The sequence below is a fragment of the Aphelocoma coerulescens genome, chromosome 6 (assembly GCF_041296385.1).
Source record: "Aphelocoma coerulescens isolate FSJ_1873_10779 chromosome 6, UR_Acoe_1.0, whole genome shotgun sequence".
NCBI classification, from domain to species: Eukaryota; Metazoa; Chordata; class Aves; order Passeriformes; family Corvidae; genus Aphelocoma; species Aphelocoma coerulescens.
Genome location: NC_091020.1, coordinates 24,387,353 through 24,407,157, shown reverse-complemented (window position 1 = coordinate 24,407,157; position 19,805 = coordinate 24,387,353). Strand labels below are relative to the sequence as shown.

Sequence of the window (19,805 nt, the reverse complement as noted above, 5' to 3'; positions counted from 1 at the left end):
GCAGTACCTGTGTCTCCAATCACTCTGCAGAGCTTCAGGAAAAGTTCCTGCTGCTCTCCCTGCAACCTGTCCCCCAGCCCAGGATAGACATGCTTTGCTTTTGCCCACCAGCTGTATTCTCTCCTGCAGCAAAAACCTGGTGGAGGCAAGGAGGACGCATGGAGGGAACAGGCCTCACCCCCCGCCCGGAGCTCTCACTGACCTGATTTCTGGCTTCTCTCACTTTCTCCGCCACCTCACATCCACCTCCCCTGCTCCACAGAGCCGGAGGGGGCTCACAGGGGCTGCACCAACCAAACCCTACCAGGAACAGGAGCCCGAGGCTCACTGCCCTTAGCCACAGCGCTGCAGATATCGTGTGTTGGCCACTGCTGCTTCTGACCAGGTCACAGTCATCAGAGCTGCTCCCAGCTCCTCTTCCTTTATGCCACCTCCTCACTCAGCAGAGCGAGGGCCAGCTGCAGCTCGGTATCAGGATGTGCCCGACCATGATGGAGGGCGCAAAGCCCTGTGCCAGTCCCTGAGCAGCAGCCATTCCAACCTCTGGCCTGAAGCCCCAGCATGGCAAACATGGATAAAGCAATTCCGTAATGGCAGAGCCACTGGTCCACCCTGGCCCTGCACAAGGGTGCTTTCCTACAGGAGACCAGCCTTGGAGGCCACTGGGCTGCAAAACCTGGCCATGGCGGGAGGTACTGCTGGAGCCTTGAGGACACACAGCCCTGGCTACAGCTCCCGCCCTGCTGCTGCAGTGTAGCCTGGACTTGAGCAGCCAAAACCCATCCCATCTCCCTGAAGAGATCTGGCCTCTTACACCCTCCCTTCCAGAAGTCCTGGGCTCTCTCTATCCTGCTCCTCCTTCCTGCTGCTAATTACCACCAGAGCCAGCCCCAAAGTTGGCCTCCACATTAATTCTACTTACGCCGTGCATGCAGCATCCCACCATCCTCCACCAGCTGCCAGGGACAGGCACAGACAGGGGAGCAGGAGTCCTCAAGGACCTGCCACTCTGTCCTGTTGGTACATCATGAAGGAGTGAAACCCAGAGGAATGGAGCCATCCTGCAGCACAGAAGCAGGGACAGAGGCTGCACTGGGTGCAGCAAAAATCCCCCACAAGGTTTGAGCAGCTGCTGCCGAATTTGCTAACCCAGGGATTGGCAGCTCAAGACCTGAGCACAGAGGAAAGCCCACTGCAAGGAGAGCAGCTGGGTGAAACAGCTGCAAGGAGGAGGAGAGTGGCATAAACACGATATGGGCACATGGCAGGGCTGTATCTGACACACAGGAAAGGGGCTGCTCCTCCACCAGTGTGAGCTGGAAGTGATGGTGGGCAAGGGACTAAGCACAGGCTCACTCTCCTGCTCAGAAATATCTGTGTCGCTGCAGGCTCCACACAGCTCCACTGCCGAAGTCCCAACATGAGGAGAGAAAGCAGCAGCACCCAAGTGCAGGGGGATGGACCAACTCACTCCACCAGCTGCTCCTGTCCCACGGAGTCACCGTCGTCCCCAACCACATCTCTCACTGGTGACCTCCAGTTACGCCCTGCCTGGCAGGAACATGCGCTACAGACAGACGGCATCTACACTTAAGAGACAAACATGACCTACGGAGAGCAGGTTGTAAATAAGGGGTTTTTATTACTGAAAGAAAAAGACCCTCACCCTTGAGGGAACTTCAAAAAGTCAGCTGCTTGCCGTTGCCACCAGCTTCCCAGCCAGCCCCTGGTCAGCAAAACCACCAGAACAGCCCTCCCCAGCTTGAGGACTTCGAGGCCCAGACCCACCAAAGCGAAGAGCAACACCTGGTTCTAAAGGAACAAGATCCGGCCTCTCTGTGGCTCTTGCAGCTGAAGTGAAGATTAAAGACTGTTAAATGTGCCATTAGCAGAGATGTGGGTATGGGATCACAGACATCAGCCCCACCACCCACATGCCAAAATCTGTCCCTTGGAAATGAGGGGGGAGCATAGAGGAGGGAAAAATGCATAAACTGGAATGTTCAACAGAAAAAAAAATCATCATTTATCTAAAAAGAATAGAAATAAACAAAATGCTTTAAAACAAAATCACAAAATATACAAATAAATCTGGTACAAAATAAATAGGAAAGATTGGAAATCTACAACAAAATTGGAATAATTATAAAATTAATTCGTATGACAATCAGTATATGAAACGTATACACTTCATTCAGGATTTCAGTTGTGCTTATTCAGGTTTATGTACACACACGGAAATACTGTAGTCAGAATACTACAACTCTGGAAACCCGAAGTCATGTACAATATGATACAATTTGCAAAGACCACATACGATGGCAAATAAGACACAGGGGAGAGCTGGCTGGAGTGGGATCAGACAGCCATGAAAACGCACTGCAAAGGGAGAGCTGCCACGCTCCAGAATGGGGGGACCAAGGCCAAGCCAGCAGCAACCAGGACAGGGCTCGGGGCAGCCAGGAAGGAGAAAGGTTTGGTGTGAGACCTCCAGCTGCTGAGCACCAGCTGCTCATGGCTTCCAGGAACATATCTCAAGTATTCGGGGTTTCAGATTCACTGTGTTTGGCATCCAGGCACCTCAGCAGGGCCTGACCCTGAACTGCTCATAAGCCACCCTTGTGTTCAGGAGAATGTGGATCAAAATGGGACCAGAGCACTGCTGCTGGGCTCCTGGTGGGTTTCCACTTTCCAAATTCCCTGTGGTCTCCGAGGAAGGCAGAGCCCCTTGAGCCTACCCTCAGTGTGAGAAATGAAGACAGAATGGCTGCAGCATGGCCTGCTCCCAACTGCTGGCCCTCCTTCTCACCTTCCTGAACAGTCAGCTGAAGCCCAGTGACAGGAGCAGAGGAGCAGCTGTGGCTGATGAGAGCACAGCTGTCACAGAAGCCACGCTGCTGAATCCAAGCCAGCACAACACAGAAGGACAGAGCACGTACCCTGGGTGAAAACCTGCCACCAAAGCCAGAAAAGCCAGCCCAGCCCAGCCTGCTGGACCTGAGATTTTAAAGCAGGAACGACACTAGAACTGATCTAGGCCTGGCCAGTCTGTCACTTCTCAGAAGAGGAGCTCATCAGGAACCCCTCACCTTCCCACAGTGATCTTTGGGACATGCATTCTATATTGGCACTTCCAACTAAAGGCATCTGACACCAACTAGTTTCTCACTTGTATTTGGAAGGATTTGGTTCAACAGTGATGCCCAGAGGATAAAACACCACCTCCTATTATAAAGCTCTGTGATCAGCAAACAGTTGAGAAGGGATGCTAGACTGCTACACCAAGCACCAAATGCTGGGACAAGCCTTTCCTCCCCAACAAATCTTGCTACCAACCAACCGCCACACCGCTTTCAGGAGGAGAAGACAACAAAGAAATCAAAACCACCCCTGGGGCATTGGAGCCACCTGCAGCCTTTGCACATTTCAGGCTCGCAATAGCTGACAAACCTCCAGCTCGATTCCATGAAAGACCACTTCTGTCAATCCAGCCAAACCTTTGTTTCTGGGGGAGAACTAAACACCAAGCACTTCCTTAGCCAGAAATCTGCACCAGAGGAGCAAGAGCAGCCAGGGCACCACCCTCTGCAGGATCCTAGTGATCAGCCCCTGCTCAGAGGAAAAACAGAGCCCAAAGGCAAAACCTGAGAGGAGAATGATGTTTTTCAGCTGGAGACAGAAGACCAGCAGCTTTGAGTACCGTATTTCCAAGGTGAAGAACTGCTATAGAGTCTGACCTCAGGACCAGAAGAAGAAAACGTCACTTTGACTAAATTCAGTGCTAGCAACCTATGAAACAACTCCATCTGCCAACTGTACAGTGCCACTTGCTGGAGGCAGCTTTCTAGCAAACCTCTCCCATCCCTGCAGCTCAGGAAAATATGCACACACCAGATGGAAAAGCTCAACTGTACTGCCTTAGACCCAGAGCAACAGCATCTCCTCATCTGGATGCAGCCCTGAGACTGGCCCCAGAGGAACACAACTCAGCATGAAGCCAGGCTCCAGGACAAGAGCAAGACACCAAGCAGGATTGCTGAGGGGGCTCTGCAGGAAGCTGTGGATGTCCAGGTCCCCTGTGCTGCCCACACGGGAGTGAGGCCAGAATCATCACAGACATCACACCAAGAAGAGACCTGCAGCTGATGGACCAAGTGTAACAGCAGTGCAGGGATGAGGGCAGCTGCCCAGCCCAGCCTGTGGTCCAGAGCCTGTCCTCCCTGCTGGCCAAGTCAGGATGAAGGCCGCTCTCCCATCCGTGCCATGGAAGATGCCCGACTGTGTTAGTTAAGCTCATCATTTCACCGCTGGGCCAAACCAACCCTCAGTATCCAGGGAACAGGTACTTCTTCAGGTCTGTGTAGACCCCCAGTGTAGAGCCAGGTGGTGGGACGGGCAGCATGTCTGGGGCTGTACCACACCACAGCCAGGGTTCCTGCCTTGGGACAGGGCACAGTGTGGACACAGGGACTCTTCAATGCTGGGCGGGCACCTTTGGGATGAAGCCTCAAGTAACCATGACAAGAGGTACTGGGCAGCATCCTTCCCCACCCCCAGCCCCAGTTTTCTATCGGTAATCCAGACACTGGATAACTGGACAACTGGTACACGGGTACTAGATTGAAAACCACAGATGTATTAGATATTGTATAAAATATGGTACATCTTTCATGTGGGAATGATTTCTATAGAGAGTGTAATTCTGCACAAGGAAGATGCATGTTCCAAGGGGTCCTGGAGAACATGGCTGTGTTCTCCATCATGTAGGATACTTACACATGATGCTTGTGAGGAGACAGGGCTGCTCTTTGCCATCAGCACCCCCACACCCCTTGGCTGAGCTCTGCAGAGATCACAGGAAGCACCACTGCTGCCCAAGCAGCCCCTCACACAACGCTACCTCTTTGGTTTTCTTTGAGCTGATTTGAACCAGAGCCTGACACCACCAGTGCCAAATCTCATCCTCACCCAAACTGGGCCCTGAAGGCTGAGAAGCAGCAAAGGGTGATGCATGTGGGCCATCAGGGCAACTCACCCTGCTCCCCCTGAGCTTTCTCCAGGTCTGAGTGCAAGTGGCCATATCCTGAGACTCCTACTCTTGCCAGCTCCACCCACACAAAAAGGCACTTAAAGAAAAGAAGAAAAACAAACAAACAAAAAAGCCCCCAGTGGTGAGGAAAAGGGGAGCAAGCCCAGGAGAAGAAGGGAGAAATAGAAAATCGAGCACAATGTCAATGAGTGGCTGACCCCTCTTCCACCAGGCCCAAGAACTGCACACCTTCAGCAGCCAGCTCCAGCTGCCCCCGCACCAGTCTCAGCCTCATCCCATTCCTGTTCAGTCCAGAGCAGGAGCTTACGGGGCAAAAAGAACGTGAGAGTGAACTATACACGACACAGGCTTGGAGCCGAACTGGTGAGCAGGAGAAGGAACTGCCCTGTGGAGCTTCCTCTCCTGGTGCCTCTGGATGGGGCAGGCACTTTTTCCTGCCACGCCAGCCTTGGGGCTCCTGCCCACCAGCCAGTCCTGACACCCTGCCAGCATTCCTCATCCCACTGTGGGATAACCCATCCAGAGCTCCTCCAGGGCAGCAGCCTTCAGCTGCATGGGGATTTCAGGGAGTGGACAAGCTGGGAACAAAACAAGAAGCACTTTGTAAATTCTGGAGGGTCTGAGCTTGCGGCACAGAGCGGCCAAGGCTGGTTTGCTAAGCCCCCCACTGAGCCCCTCTCCTCTCAGAGCTAATGTGCTTCATATGATCTCCACATCACCAGAGTCAGTCTCATTTGGAGAAAGATTCTCACTGGAAAGCAAGAACATTCCTTCACTCTTTACAAAGATTTGGCAATACACAGAATTAAAAAAAAAAAATCATAGTTACAACAGATTCAGGTTCATTTCGTTTAAAGGAAATTCAACCAACAGGAGTGTAAAAGATATAATTCACAGTTGTGCATTTAAGATATTAGTGTTGAAAATCTCACTTCAAAGAACTCTTGTGCAAAATTGTATTGACAGTAGAAACTATGGCTAGATGCCCTCCCAGCCTCCCCCAGCCAACAGGCCATCATCCACCCTGCTGCCTGCACCCAGAGGCAGACGGGCAAGGGGAACAAAGGCGGCAGCAGGAGTTGACATAGGAAGATGCAGTATCCTTTCTACAAGTCAAAGCCTGGCCAAGGTCTGAGGTCAAGTCCAACAATTCCCAAAGCCCCCAGCTGGTGCCCTGAGCCGCGGTGACCAGCTGTGTGTCCTCATGGCACTGCAGCACCACGGCATCCGAGCGCCCCACGAGGCAGAGGGAGCAGATCTGCTCGGGCAGGACTCCCCTGCAAGGGCACGGATCGGATGCCGTGGCATCTCCACTACGGTCAGGAGAGCCAAGCCCCGGCATCAGCAAACGCCATCCCGAGGCTCAGAGGGATCCTGAACTGGGCGTGGGGCTCCTCCGCTGTGATGGTTCCCACCAGGAGGGCTGGGAACCCCTTGCATTTGTTAAACAGTAAAACTGTAAATACCCTGAGAACAGGGAGACTGGATTTTTTCCCCTCCAGGGAGAGGACCATGCTTTGTTCTTCAAGCTAATTAGTAGTAGCAGCTCCTAACCCCTCTGGGTCAGGTACATATTTTCCATATGAAACACATCTATAATCAACTATTTTTATGGAAATTAAGTGAAATTACTTCACTTTCCGTTATTTGATCTGTACAAATGATGAAAAACAGTCATGCAAAAAATCGCCTGCAAATTTTGGAACAGTGCAGCATGGGCAGAAGCAGGAGGTATTTGCTTTGGGATCACATGGCTTTGGTTGGAAAAACTGGCGCTTTTTTTTTTTTGCTTTTTTTTTTTTCTTTTTCCTTTTTTTTTTTTTAAAAAGGGAAACAGACATTGAAACAAATCCATAACCTGCCATAAGAAGCAGAAGTCAGATCCAGCGAGCAACCTCATCCCGGAGAGAGCTGCCTTGACTTGAGCCTTCCCTCCTTTGGCAGGTTTGACAAAACGGATACTGCATCTCAAGTTCACCACCATGTCAAACACTTCCAACAAACTTTTACATTCACCAACACTAGATAAAAACTGGCGAGGTGAGTCCCTCGCCAAGGACAAACGCTGTAACATCTGGACATTTTGCTCTGTGAGAAAGGTGCAATATTGGCAGCTCTCTGGGAAGGTGCAGGGCTCAGGTCAGCCCGTGCTGCCGCCGTGCACTCTCAGCAGTGCTGGGCTGGCGTACATCAGAGCGAGGGTGGGATGGAGGCTAAGGACACACTTTTAGATGGGAAAAAGTCAAAAAGCTACATGTGAGAGCAAGGCTTTGGAGGGCCTGTTTCCTCCTCACTGGGTGCACAAGTTGGATACTGTGCAATTTCTATGCCCCTTGCAGGGACTTCATCCTCATGGGTGGCTCCTACGAGGGTGGACAGCAAAAATTAGGGCTGCTTTCTGAAGCTGGAAGAGAGAGGAGGAGGAGGGACACAGGCAAACCCAATTGGCTCTGACACTACACACTCCAATTCCTGCCGGGAGATCCTGCAATGGAATATTGCACCTTTCAGCCACCAGTCACACAGATGGACCATGGGAACTTGCAGCGAGTGCCTTCCCCAGCCTGTGAGAAGGGGAGACTGGGCAGGCCTGCAGGCACAGAGAGCTCTGGCAGTTGCATTTGGGGCTGGGGGCTTCTTTGGGTGTCCCCAAAGAGATTATCCAGGTGTAAAGAAAGGGAAATGCTACATAGTCAGGGGCCATGGCAGGGTCTTGAAACAGAGAAACCACAAAGCCTGATTTATCAATCCAGATACTGAGGGCAATGTTCACATTTTGTTTGAGACAGCACTGGCAGGGGAGAGGACTGGGGGGGGGGACGTTTCATTTGAGGACTTAGACTCCATCTGTGGGAATGGGTGATGCACAACTGCCATAGGGTGCCTCTTGCTGGCACGCAGACTGCATCCAGGTTTTTGGGGTGGAGGAATTGGTTTCTGCTGTCCAAGGCAGGTATTGCCCTGCATTGGTGGCAGCTGGGTAGGAGGCTCTCTGCTCTGCTACCTTGGTAATCCCTACAATGGCTGTTAAAAGGGGAAAGAGAGAAGGAAATGCACTAAATCCACTCAAAGGAATGAACATGGCTGGGAACAGCCTGGAAATGAACCTCTCTGAATCCCTGAAGTGCAATACACTCGCGTCTGGAAAGTTTTGTCAGCTCTTGGAGAGGAGAGGATGGTTCTGGCTCCTCAGCAGTGCCCATCCTTGCACTGGCAGAGGTTTACTGTCATCTGGAGCATGTACTTTGGGTGTAATTGTAGCAGCATCTTTTGTGTTAATATTAGAGATTACCGGGGGGACAGGGACTGATGTTCTGATACTCAGCAAAGGCTGCACATCTGCTCTGGTCAAGGTAACGGTGCACAGACCACTGCAGCACGGGAGTGCTTAAAGACTTGGCATCTCAGGGTGCACACATTACTTCACCATGCAATTGTCAGGAACACCACGAAAAATCACCCAGTTACTTCACTATGGAATATCACACCCAGCTTTCATTTCACAGGACTGCAGTTTTGCTAATTAATTCCTTCCCCCCAGTATCATCTTCAACATACACAAAGGTTTTGGAGGTTACAAAACTGTAAGTGTAACAATGCTTTTGCCTGTTTAACAAAGAAACCTTCTGAAATATCATTAAATACCAAAGTAACCACTCCTTCCCTGAAAATTAACTGGAAGAATGTAATAATCCTCATCTCTTGGTCCTCCAGGTGGCTGAAACCAGAGGTTCCTTGAAGCTTGCTCATTCTTAGGACACAAATAACATACAAGTACCTGTTACTAACTTTTTCAACAGGGCAACAAAAAGGACCACAGAGGGGTGAGAAGAGGCCTAAGGACACTGGAGCCAATTCACAAAACCACGACAGAGCCCATCTGAGGTTCATGAGGGACAGAAACAATTTAAAACTCTGCAAAATACTTTTTAAAAACATGATCTCTTTTGAAAAAATAATGGAGGAGCTTTTAAATTTCTCCATATGTGTTTGAGGAGGAAAAACCCAACAAGGATCAAAAGTACAGATAAAAAATAAACATAATTCTACTTTGCAAGAAGAATTTTCATCGTTCTCAAGGGTGGCTCACCATTCCCAAATTATGTTTGGGTCTTTAGTCTCTCTTGCTCTTTGCTCCTTTCTTCCTGTTTCTTCCTCTTCAGCTCCCAGAACGGACGCAAAAGTCTTTGGTCTCAGAACACTGGATGCAGCAGTGTTGCAAGCACGCACTAATGGTGTTCACACTCAGGGAGGAGGCAGGAAGGAGCGAGGGCTGGTCCTGCTGAGGAGATGGGATGGGTGGGTTGTGGGGAGTCAGCTCCTAGATGGCTCCTTCACTGTGCATACTGTGGTTGGGCTTGTTGTGAGTCACACAGTTCTGTTCATTCAGCAGGTTTGCTGTCTCGTCTGGCAAACCATCGTGCAGCTCCGTAAGAGTCAGTTCGATTTTAGTGTTTTCACTGTCCGAGGACTGAGGTGTTTTGTCCATCCGGGATGCCATCAGGGCATTTTGGTACTGCTGTCTTGAGATCTGCTCCAAGAAAGGGAAGAAACAAAAAAAGTCAGTCAGACTTCTATGTCTCCTGTGGGACACACTGAGAAAATGAAGCTCCCTCCCTTTCCAGATGACCACACTTCAACCCCTCTTTACCTGTTTCCATAAAACATCCCTGCGCTTTGCAAGCCTAAAGCATCCCAACTCAACACCCACAGACAGCATGGGGATATTTCCAGGGAGGGTGGAAGAACAGTGCTGTGCAATCACCATGCTGTTCAAAGGCAGGGATTTATTCCTATGCAGAGATTTTTAAATCTGACCTCCAGTTCCCTCTAACCATGCACACCTTTAGGACCAGAACCAGGGATCAGTGAAGTCTTTCTCCCAACTTCAGTGAGCTCCTGGTGAGGCTCTAAGTGTCCCTATAGAGCCAAGCCAGCTCTATAGTACAAGTATAGAGTACAAGCATTCCTGCTCTTGTCTAGGCCAGCAAACACAGCAGGAGCTACAGCCTTATACATAAGGATATTTGATTCTAGAAAAGACTGAGATGCCCATAGAGATGAGTCCAAATTAGCAACCCATGAAGTTTTCCACTGGTCTCTGCAAGAGCTGTCTGCACTCAGCAGAACAGTGATGACAGGGGCTGGCCTAGAGCACAGAGTGTCACTGCCCACGATGCCCCAGGGGCAGCAAAGCCCATAGCCCCTGTACATCTGCATGTGGTGGTGGAGAGCAGAATTCCTCCTGGAGCCACAAGCAACCAGCCCTGTGAACTCCTCCAGGCCAACCTTCTCAGCCGGGACAGGCAGCAGGATACATGCACACTGACAGCCCCATGAGCCCACAGCAGTGGGTGATCTTGACAGGCAGGAAGGTGGAAGAGATGAAATGACTTTTAGAAAACACTAAGTTTCAGTAGCAACACAAGAGAGGGACTGGAAATGAAGAGAGTCAGATGGACCAGGTCACAGCTCCAAAAGCAAAATCCAAACATGCATGAGCAGATCACAACCCTGGTTTTACAAGGTATTAATTGAATGAATGACCATGTGGCACAGTGAAAACACAAACGCTGAGTACTCTGACCTATGCGTAAAGCAGAGGTGTGCAAGTCTGACTGCAGAGATACCAGGACAGTTTAGCAATCATTAGCCTCAGTATGAACACAGTGAGATTTGGAAGGACGTCACATAAAGCAGCATAGGGCGAGCAGCTGCTCTGTACAGCAGATTAGCCATTGAAATCTGTAGTGAGAATCACTTGCCCAGGGATAAACATGTACTGATGTAATGCTGGAAGGATTGAACCACTGACCAGTACGCTTGCATCTCAAAGTTTTGACAGCAAGACTCTCCTTTTAAAATTTGGCTACAGAATATTCAGTTTAGCATTCTAGTATGTCTATCCTATTCCACACCCTTAACATTGAATTAACTGACAGAAGTTAAGTTCACAAATCACTTGAGTTGCATACAAAGAAACTGTAAACATGCACTTAATTTAAGAAAAGCATCAATGTCAACTTCTGGTCATGGGACATCAGCTTCCCTGGACTCCCAGCCGGGCTGGAATTGCTGCCAGCATTAGCTGTTCCTCAGCTCAGCTAGATATCCTCTCCCACAAGACTCACACACATTTCAGCGTGGGATGCACCATGCTGAGGGACAGAGCTGTATTTCATGCAGCAACTCACTGGTAGTATGAGACATGAACCTAATACATGTGAAGTTAAGATAAAGAGAAATGTCCAAGACTTCTCCAAGCAGAAGAAAGATGGCAAGTCGGAAAGTAAGATCAAGAACCCCAAACTGAAACCAAAATCAGAAGTGAATAAAGACTGCAACCAACAGTAAATGTCTCATCCTTTAGTAAAGGACAGTGTCTGATAACGAAGAGTCTCCATTTCAGATGGCTCCAAAAGCTTCACGAGGACGGGTTTGACTAAAAGCAGAGAGGTTATTTTCTATAATATTTCCTCAAAGGACCTGTAATCCAGAAGATTATGTGACCAACCTACTTACAAGTCCGAATGAGAAGAACAGTGAAGACAAATCAGTGGACAGCAGATATTGGAAAAAAAGTAGTTTAAAGTAATTTTTAAACAGCTGCTTTCATAATGCTATTTACTCACAGAGGAATTTAGAGGGAATTCCCTTCCCCAGGCTCTCCATCCTACCAGCCAAGCCCGACTTTCCAGCAGGGTCTTTCTAGCTTTTTTCCTACCTTGACAAACTGAATGTCTGTGAGGGCTTTCACTGAGTAGTCTGGAACATACACTTGGAGGAAGGACGCGTTCAGCTGGTTGTTGCTGCTCCCTAACGTCGGGGTCACTGCGTCGATGCGATCGCTCCGGTTTAAAGAGTCTGAGTGATTCAAGCCACAGGGCCGAGGTGGAGACTTGTTTTCAGCTAAGAAACAGGCAAGAGCAAGAGATTTCTTAAATCAAGTGGAAAAATTTAAAGTCACCATTTCAAAGGGACATAATAAATTGTGACGTAGCACAAATAAACTGCAAATGCTTAATCCATTCATAAGTAGACATGTGGCTAAACAACCAAGTTATCCTGAAAACTGGTACATTTTCAGTCCAGAGCTGGTAGCCAGTGTCACTGAGTATGCCCTAAACAAAACTGTATTTGTTTATGCTGCTACAGACATGCCCGAGAACACAGTGCTTCAGCCGATGAGCAGAAACTACCACAGAAAGGTAACTTCCCAAGACTCCCTTACAGGAGCTCTTGATAGTCAGAACATGCTTAATACATTTTGTTTTCCTTAATCATTGTTGCTTTCATCCACAGTCAGTCCCAGTTGAGCCATACTCCTTTTTATTTCATCTAGTACCTACATATGCCTTGTTCTGTGAGCTAAAGCAGACATTTTCTGTAAGAGTAACAGAGTCCTCAGTAGACCAGAGTGCAGTCCACATGATGATTACTTCAACACTTCCTCTCAGTGCCTGAAGTGGCAAAACCTCAATCAAGGAGAGCAAGCCCCACAGGGTACATGGTAGCCAGTGACAGGCAAATTAGTCTAAGCTAGAGAGAAAAATCTGTGTCCAGGAAAGGAGAACACTGCAGACGTCATTTTCCACCACTGGCATTTAAGTCCTGCAGAGTTTCACTCAAAGACCTCACAGCAGTCCCCTGTGAGTGTGACTGGACACAGTCTATCCAAAGGAAACACGCTTTCAGGACACTACAGACATTCTGCATCTGTGGCTTCCACCCCAACAGTGACCCAGAAGACAGGAGGGCAGAAATACATCCTAAGAGAGATTCCAAGCCCTCCTGTAGAAGGGCTTCTCCCTGGGCACACACAGAGTACATACTGATCAAAGAACTATCTTTGCTACCAGAGAATTTTTGGATCTTAATGCACTTAAAATTCATTCAGCCAGCCCAAACTCAAACTTGATGTAAGCTATGCTACTCACCACATGGTCCCCATTCTCAAACTGAAAGATCATTTTCATATAACCTTAAGATAAAAAGTCTCTTTGAGGAAATCAACAATATCCTTACAAGCTTTTCAAATTCGTTTTTTGAAGACTTTTCTACATACCATTTTATTTCCCAAAATACAAAAACTTCCCTTAAATTTAACCCTACCTCTGCCACTTAATCACTAGAAATGTATCTCCTTGTCCAAATGACACAGCCCGTTCCACATCTCTGAATCCAGCTTTTCCTAAACCTAACACTTTAGAATGCAGAATTGCCCTGATTCTTATTCCTAACTTAAAATCCTCCCGATGCTGTCTTTCTTACAAATTTAGAAAGGGAAACAAAAAAAATACCAGTTCTGACTACGTGATGATTTTCCCACCATTCCTGCGCTATGGAATTAGTGCAGGTCCCTGTGGCAACACCCACTGCAGGCTTAGGGGAAAGCATTCCGAGCCTTGCAAGGTTTTCCTCTGTGCCAACTTGCCAACTTAAAAGCCACAGCAGGCTGCAACAACTGCTGCCAGGAGCCAAAACTCTACCCACACACAGGGCTTGATGCTGAAATTCCCACTGGAGAACAAGGAACTGTGAAGGCTGGATGAATTTGTCCTCTTTCCCAGCTCTATACACAAAATATGGCTGTGTGTGACAAGAACAGCATCACGGCTGCTTGGAATAAAGGCTTCCATCTGGAACATCTTTACACTAGTGTGACTTGTACCTGCCTTTTCTTTCCACCAGGGATCTTACAGTACATTATTAATAAAAAGAAGGATATAGAGCAATGTGGCAAAGCAGTATAAGAAAAAAAAAAAGGAAGAGGTGAGACAAAAGGACAGAACAAAAAAGTAACATTTCTAAAAATGTGAGGGAAACAACATGATTTCTGCATCACATTCAGTTCAGGAAAGGAGAAGAGAAGATAATGAAGAGGGAAGGGTACAGAAAGAACAGATGACAAACACCAGACAGGTCCATGTTAGAGCTTTTCTACCCAGGTTTTCCCACACTCCTCACCTTTCCATACAGGGGATGAAGAGCACAAGCCACAAGATGGACATCAATACAAGTCTATTACGAATTTGTGGTTAAACAACAGGATTATTTTCATAAGCACCCCACAAAAGGTCTGAGTTTCATCAAAACTGGTACCACATTGCCACAGCGACCAGGCTTACACTATCAGTTCCTTACAAAGGAGATTCTTCTCACTATTATTTTCCCTTGTTTATTTTTTGTAATTTTTTTTTTATTTAACTGGGGGAAAAGCTATGAAAGTATGCTTGGCATTTATACTGGAAACAACCTGCATGTGCAAAGTGTACACTTATTTGTAGAATGGAAAAGGAAAAATAAAAATCAAAAAAAAAGAAGACCTGGCAAAACAAAAGAATCAAGCCAAGAAAGATAAACAAAGTTGCCAAGCTTAAAGGAGAGCCATCAGGTACTTTAATTAAAGAAAGATTAAATTTCTCCCCCTTCTTTGGTGTTTAGCAGCAGGAAATTTTAACAGGGCAGGAAAAAAATCCCCTACAAGGCAACAACCTGTAGTTTGCTCACAATGTGCATGAAGATAATTTAGGGACCATCAATGAAATACATTTTCTAAAGTTAAAGGAAGAGGGGGAAAACAGGAAGCAGATGGTGAAAGTGTATGAAATGCATGATATGTATTAATGTTTTAGAGATGTTTCACTTAAATATGCATATCATTATCTTGTTTGCTTTTAGTTCTGGGAAAAGACATTTCATCTGAAAAAAACTTCAAAAGGAAGACATATGTTCACCGTGACCCAAACTATTTTAGGATTCGGCTCTTCCTACAGACTTTCTTGATGGGTTTCCGTTTTTCCCAACCATTCCATGCATGCACTGTCTGTACAGCTCAGTTCTTGATCCTTCCCAATTTACAATCTCTCAATCACATCTCAGAGCTCTTTTTGGCCCAGTTTGTTCCCTCCTTGGTTTCTGCTCTCCAAAGGGATTTCTGTGTCAGTCAGCTTGGTGATACAGCAAGGAAAGGCCTTAAGTACAACAGGAACCAGAGAATCCCACAGAAGGTCCCACAACCTTCTTGCACATTCCATTGCAAATCCATCCACTCAGCAGATCACTGTGCTGGTCCATGGCATTAACCTCACTGAGAGAAAGCTCAAAGCTTTCCAGGAATTGAAATGGCCAGACTGTATACAAACCATAGAATTGACCCATATGAGAATATAAAATACTTCCATTAAATAAGTTTTCCTTTTATGGTGGTTTAGCAGCAGACATTCTCCTCTGCCAAATGCATTTCCTTCAGAATTTTTTAAGCCTCAGCTTGGGGGAGAATACATTTTCCTAAAAAAACTCCCTTCCTAATTTTCCACCAGCATCAATATGAGAAACAAGAACAAGCACATATTACCAAATACATTCTCTTTAATGTGTTTTTAGTTCTTCCCACTCTGATGACTCTGACCAGTTACCATAAACAAAAGTTCAGGATACCTACCTGTGAGGCACAGCTCAGTGCTGGACTTCTCCCTAACGAGCAAAGGGGTCAGACAAATACAGACTGCAGCTGACTTTTTATGGCATCAGGGCAGTCACAAGAATGGTGAAAATAGAAGCATGCAGATTTACCTGGAGAACCTGCTGCTAACAACTCTGTTCTGCTGACAACAAAGGTACGAGACAGGGACAAGGGAACTAGAAGAGGGAGAGAAAAAGGATGAGATCACGACCAGAAAGGCGGCAGCTATCCACACTTGACAGGGGAAGGAGCCAGCTGACAAACTGATGAACTAAAACCACAAGTGCAAATCAACTGTGAAAAAGCAAAGGGTTAAAACAAAAGCAAAACCAAAAAACACAATCAAATTCAGGAATAAACCAAAAAAAAAGACCAAGGAATTGCAGTGAAGTGAATAATTTTCACTTGCTAGTTTAAATTATTATCCAGCACCAAACAGTCCATCAAGGTACGCTCATGTTTTTAAATAGGTCAAAAGGAGCAGTGGTGCCCACTCCACCTGGAAGGCAAGAATTAAAATAAGCCAGAAAACATTCAGGGGTGCTCTTCCTTATGGGAGTCAAATAATAGAAATAAAACCAAAAGATACTTCATAGTTCTTCAAGTTTCCAGTAAAATATCAAACAAGGCTGTGGTTCTCCAAGCTTATCCCTGTTGGGATGGGTATTATACTGGTCACCATTACTGCAAATCCCTCCCCAGCTGTAGTTAAAGAAAAAAGCTTCACTCTTTTCTTGGTTTTGTTGTTTGTTTATTTTCTGTGGTTTTGTTTGTGGGGTTATTTTGGTTTTTTGTTGTTTGGTTTGAGTGTTTTACTCTCCTCTTAGTGGCTTCCTCTTCCAAGTGGGGAGAGCAAGCATCTGAAGTCTATTTAGGACATACAGAAGAGCAGGAGTTTTCTTTCATTCCACAACAACTTAGGCTTTCCCTGAGTTTTCCTGTCTACACAGAGCAACAGGAACTTATTTTTATGAGCTCATCTCAACAGAAATCTCAGGATGCTGCAAGTCATCATAAAACAAATTCTGTAAACCCGGAGGGAGAGCCAACAAAATGAGGGGTTTGCTATTGGTAAAAAAAAAAAAAAAAAGAACAAAGCCAACCAGTTCAACGTAAACAAATTCAAGATTGGCCGAGGTTACTTTAAAATAGTGCATATCCATAAGTGTGATATGGTGAAATTAAAGACGGATTTAAGGGCACACAAAGAGGAGACCATTTGACCTGATAGGACTTGGGGTAACTGGCATGGGTGTGGGGAGGGTTAGGAACATTAAAAAAAAAACAAAACAAACCCCAACAACACACGAAACAAAACAGAGATGCCACAGGTAATTTCCAAATGTAAGTCCAGTAGAAGTGACCATGCCTGACCAGCCTGGCTCCGTGCCTGGCCCATATTGCAAAAGCCGAGGGTACGATGCAGTTGTACACTTGTCACAATTCCTCATGAACATGGCTGCTATTACTGAGATAAAATCCAGCCAGTGCTCTACATGCTTTAAAATCTCTCAAATCTCAAAAAGTATAAGCTACCAACCAAATTAAAGTGCACGTAATTAGGGAATTAGTCTTGCCTGTAAAAGTGAGCTCACAGAGGTCCAGAGAACTGCTGTTGATCATAGAGTCTAACAAGGTTACAATCACAACTCACAAAACCATTTCTATTCCACCACCATTTGATAGTGTGCACACACACAGGTACACACAGGTAAAGGGAGCACTCCTGAGTGTACAATTAAAACAGGCTGCCTCTCACGTGGAATGTAAACCCTGCTGTGACAGGACACAATTTCAGTATGAGAAACATCTCTCCCTGGAGCTGCACAAGTAGTAAAAGTGTCAGTAGAAGGCCAACACCAGCTCCAGTGCCCCAGTTCACCCAGCAGGGCTGTACATTTCCAGCTGAGGTCAAGATCTTAGTGGTGACACTGCTGGCATTAAAATACATCATCAAATGCTGAAATGCAGCACTGGAGCCAACTCTTGGTGGATTATATGACAATTCCCCGACCTGGGCCAGTGAGGTGATGGCTCATGTGGCTACCACTTGTGCAGTGGGAAGTGGCTCACACTCACCCTCAGACACCACTTCTTCCCCCTCGCTGATTTGTCGGGTACATTTCCACATAAGCTGACAGGAGCAATCGCTTTTCTGGCACTGCTGCCCCCCTTTCTCTCCAGACAGCTTTAGACACAAGACTGGTAAAGAGAACCATCCCCAACCTAACCGGGCAGTTGCTCCTCGCACCACTAGATGTCCCTCTGCCACTAATTATTTATTCCCGTTAACTCACTCTGTTACCCTGCCACGAGGAAAACTACAAAGCTTTCCACCAGTACCAGCCACATCCCTCACTGAAGTCAACACTCACATCCTCCGGGAGCTGGCAAACCACTGCCACCCGCTGGGTTCCGGAATCACCACCGGCCACTGCCCCCAGGGACACTGTGCCAGGCAGGCGGCCGTGCTGGCAAGGAGGTACCAATCCCATCAAGCCCCACGGACACAGCCGGGCAGGACTGTGCAGGAGTGCAGAGTGTTCCAGAAGCAGAAGATAAGAGGACATACCTGGTGATGCTGTGAGGGCCATCACCCCATAGTAGGAAAAAGCACCAGCTTCAAACTTCATCCCCTCTTTCCCAGCCTCCACTTCCACCTTCCCCTGTTAAGGAAAAGGAGAGAGAGCTGCAATTAAAAAGGACCATGGCTCTCAAGGCACAAGATCAGACTTGAGCCCTGAAAGGTAGTTTTGCCTGACAACCCTAAGCAGTGTCATGGTCCCTGCAGATTGTAACAGTGCCTGAACAGGGACAGACCCTGAAGGGCAACAGGCATTTGTGCCCAGAGCTACCCTGGTCTTTGATGCCTTGTGGCCAGCATAAGTGTCTGCAGAGGAGCAGGATCAGGATCACCACAGAGCTTTGAGTTGGTACTACTGCCCTCCTCCACGTGCTGCCAGGCTGCTTTCCTTTACTGAAGAGTGAAAAAAATACTCCCCCAGTAGCACAAGCTAAAATGCAGCACAATCCTCTGGGATCTTGAGGCACCTAGACATTTTGGGGCACAGCTTACATTCACATTCACACAGAATTCCCTCTAAGACAGCCATAGGAAGGGAGATGGGAGATAATGTGTGAGGAGGCTGGCTGCCTACACCAATGAGATTTTCACAGAAACAAAGCCATTATTCCTGAAGGAGCAGCCTTGGGGCTACTTCGGTCTTGATTTCTAGCAGTTTTACAGATTCCAGCACCCTTAAGATCCTGCTTTTTCACAGAGTCTTGCCTACAAAGGACCCTCAGTGCTTCCCAAGCTGTACAAAACTTACCACACAAGTACACATGTTTCTGATGTGAGCTCAACCAAATGTATAACATTACGTCCTACACACGACTCCAGAACAGAACCCACCACATCAAACACAGCTGTAAAACATCCCAGTCACTCTGGCATACAAGTAGCCAAAAATAATTGTCTTCTTAGTGGGACTTGGTTTTCATGTCCATCCATCCTTACTGCACTGAGACTCACAGCACACCACTGCAGACAGAAGAGATCTCATGCAGCTTTCAGGCTGAACTACACAAAATTTGGAATTTCAGGCAAACAACATAATTACCTGCAATGCTTTCCCTCTGGCTAGGGTGGGAAGGGGAGACAGACTACCCATCCCAGGTGCACTAAGAAGACTGAACATCAGCTGAACACAATTAGGTGACAATGAGGCAAAAAGGTAGAATTTATTTCTAAATGTTTATTTAATTAAGCCCCATTTAAAACAAATCATCATGCCTTTAAATTTACTGTACTGGACAAGGGCAGAAAAAGGTGACAATGAACTCAACCTGCATGAGCCCTGATACCAAGTCAGTTTATCTGTCCCAGATGAGAAAAAACACAAAATCTCCCTAGCAGGAAGAGTGTGCCCAGCTCACAAATCCACTTTCCTGCTATCACAAGCAACAGTTTCATATAAATCCCTTTTAAAACCAATTTCACTCTGCGACACAAAAGTAGCTTATTTCTCCACTATAAGCCTTCCAAAGGGTACAATTTTGTCACCCAGGCAAAAACTGGTTATACACAAGAAGAATATACATTTAATTGTCTACTGGCACGCATTTACTGTGAAGGCATTTTTGGTCCCTCAATGTGAGAGAATAAGTCCAAGCCTATTTAAATAACAAAAGCCGAGTATTTATCCCCTCTTGATCCTGGCAGAATCAACCTTGTTACCATTTTTACAGTATGTATTTACTGCAACACTCACTTTTCCAAATGCATTA

General features: G+C 46.9%; 1 protein-coding gene across 1 annotated transcript in view; it reads right to left on the bottom strand.

The window, feature by feature from the left end:
* Positions 1–1,622: 1,622 nt before the first annotated feature.
* Positions 1,623–19,805, bottom strand: part of CNNM2 (cyclin and CBS domain divalent metal cation transport mediator 2) — a 119,284-nt gene continuing 101,101 nt past the window's right edge. The window contains exons 5-8 of the mRNA XM_069019922.1: positions 18,088–18,181; positions 15,626–15,691; positions 11,775–11,959; positions 1,623–9,581 (exon numbers count right to left, since the gene is read on the bottom strand). Of these exons, the coding sequence (XP_068876023.1) occupies positions 9,372–9,581; positions 11,775–11,959; positions 15,626–15,691; positions 18,088–18,181 (555 nt within the window). The 3' untranslated portion in view covers positions 1,623–9,371. The remainder of the gene's footprint in view (positions 9,582–11,774; positions 11,960–15,625; positions 15,692–18,087; positions 18,182–19,805) is intronic.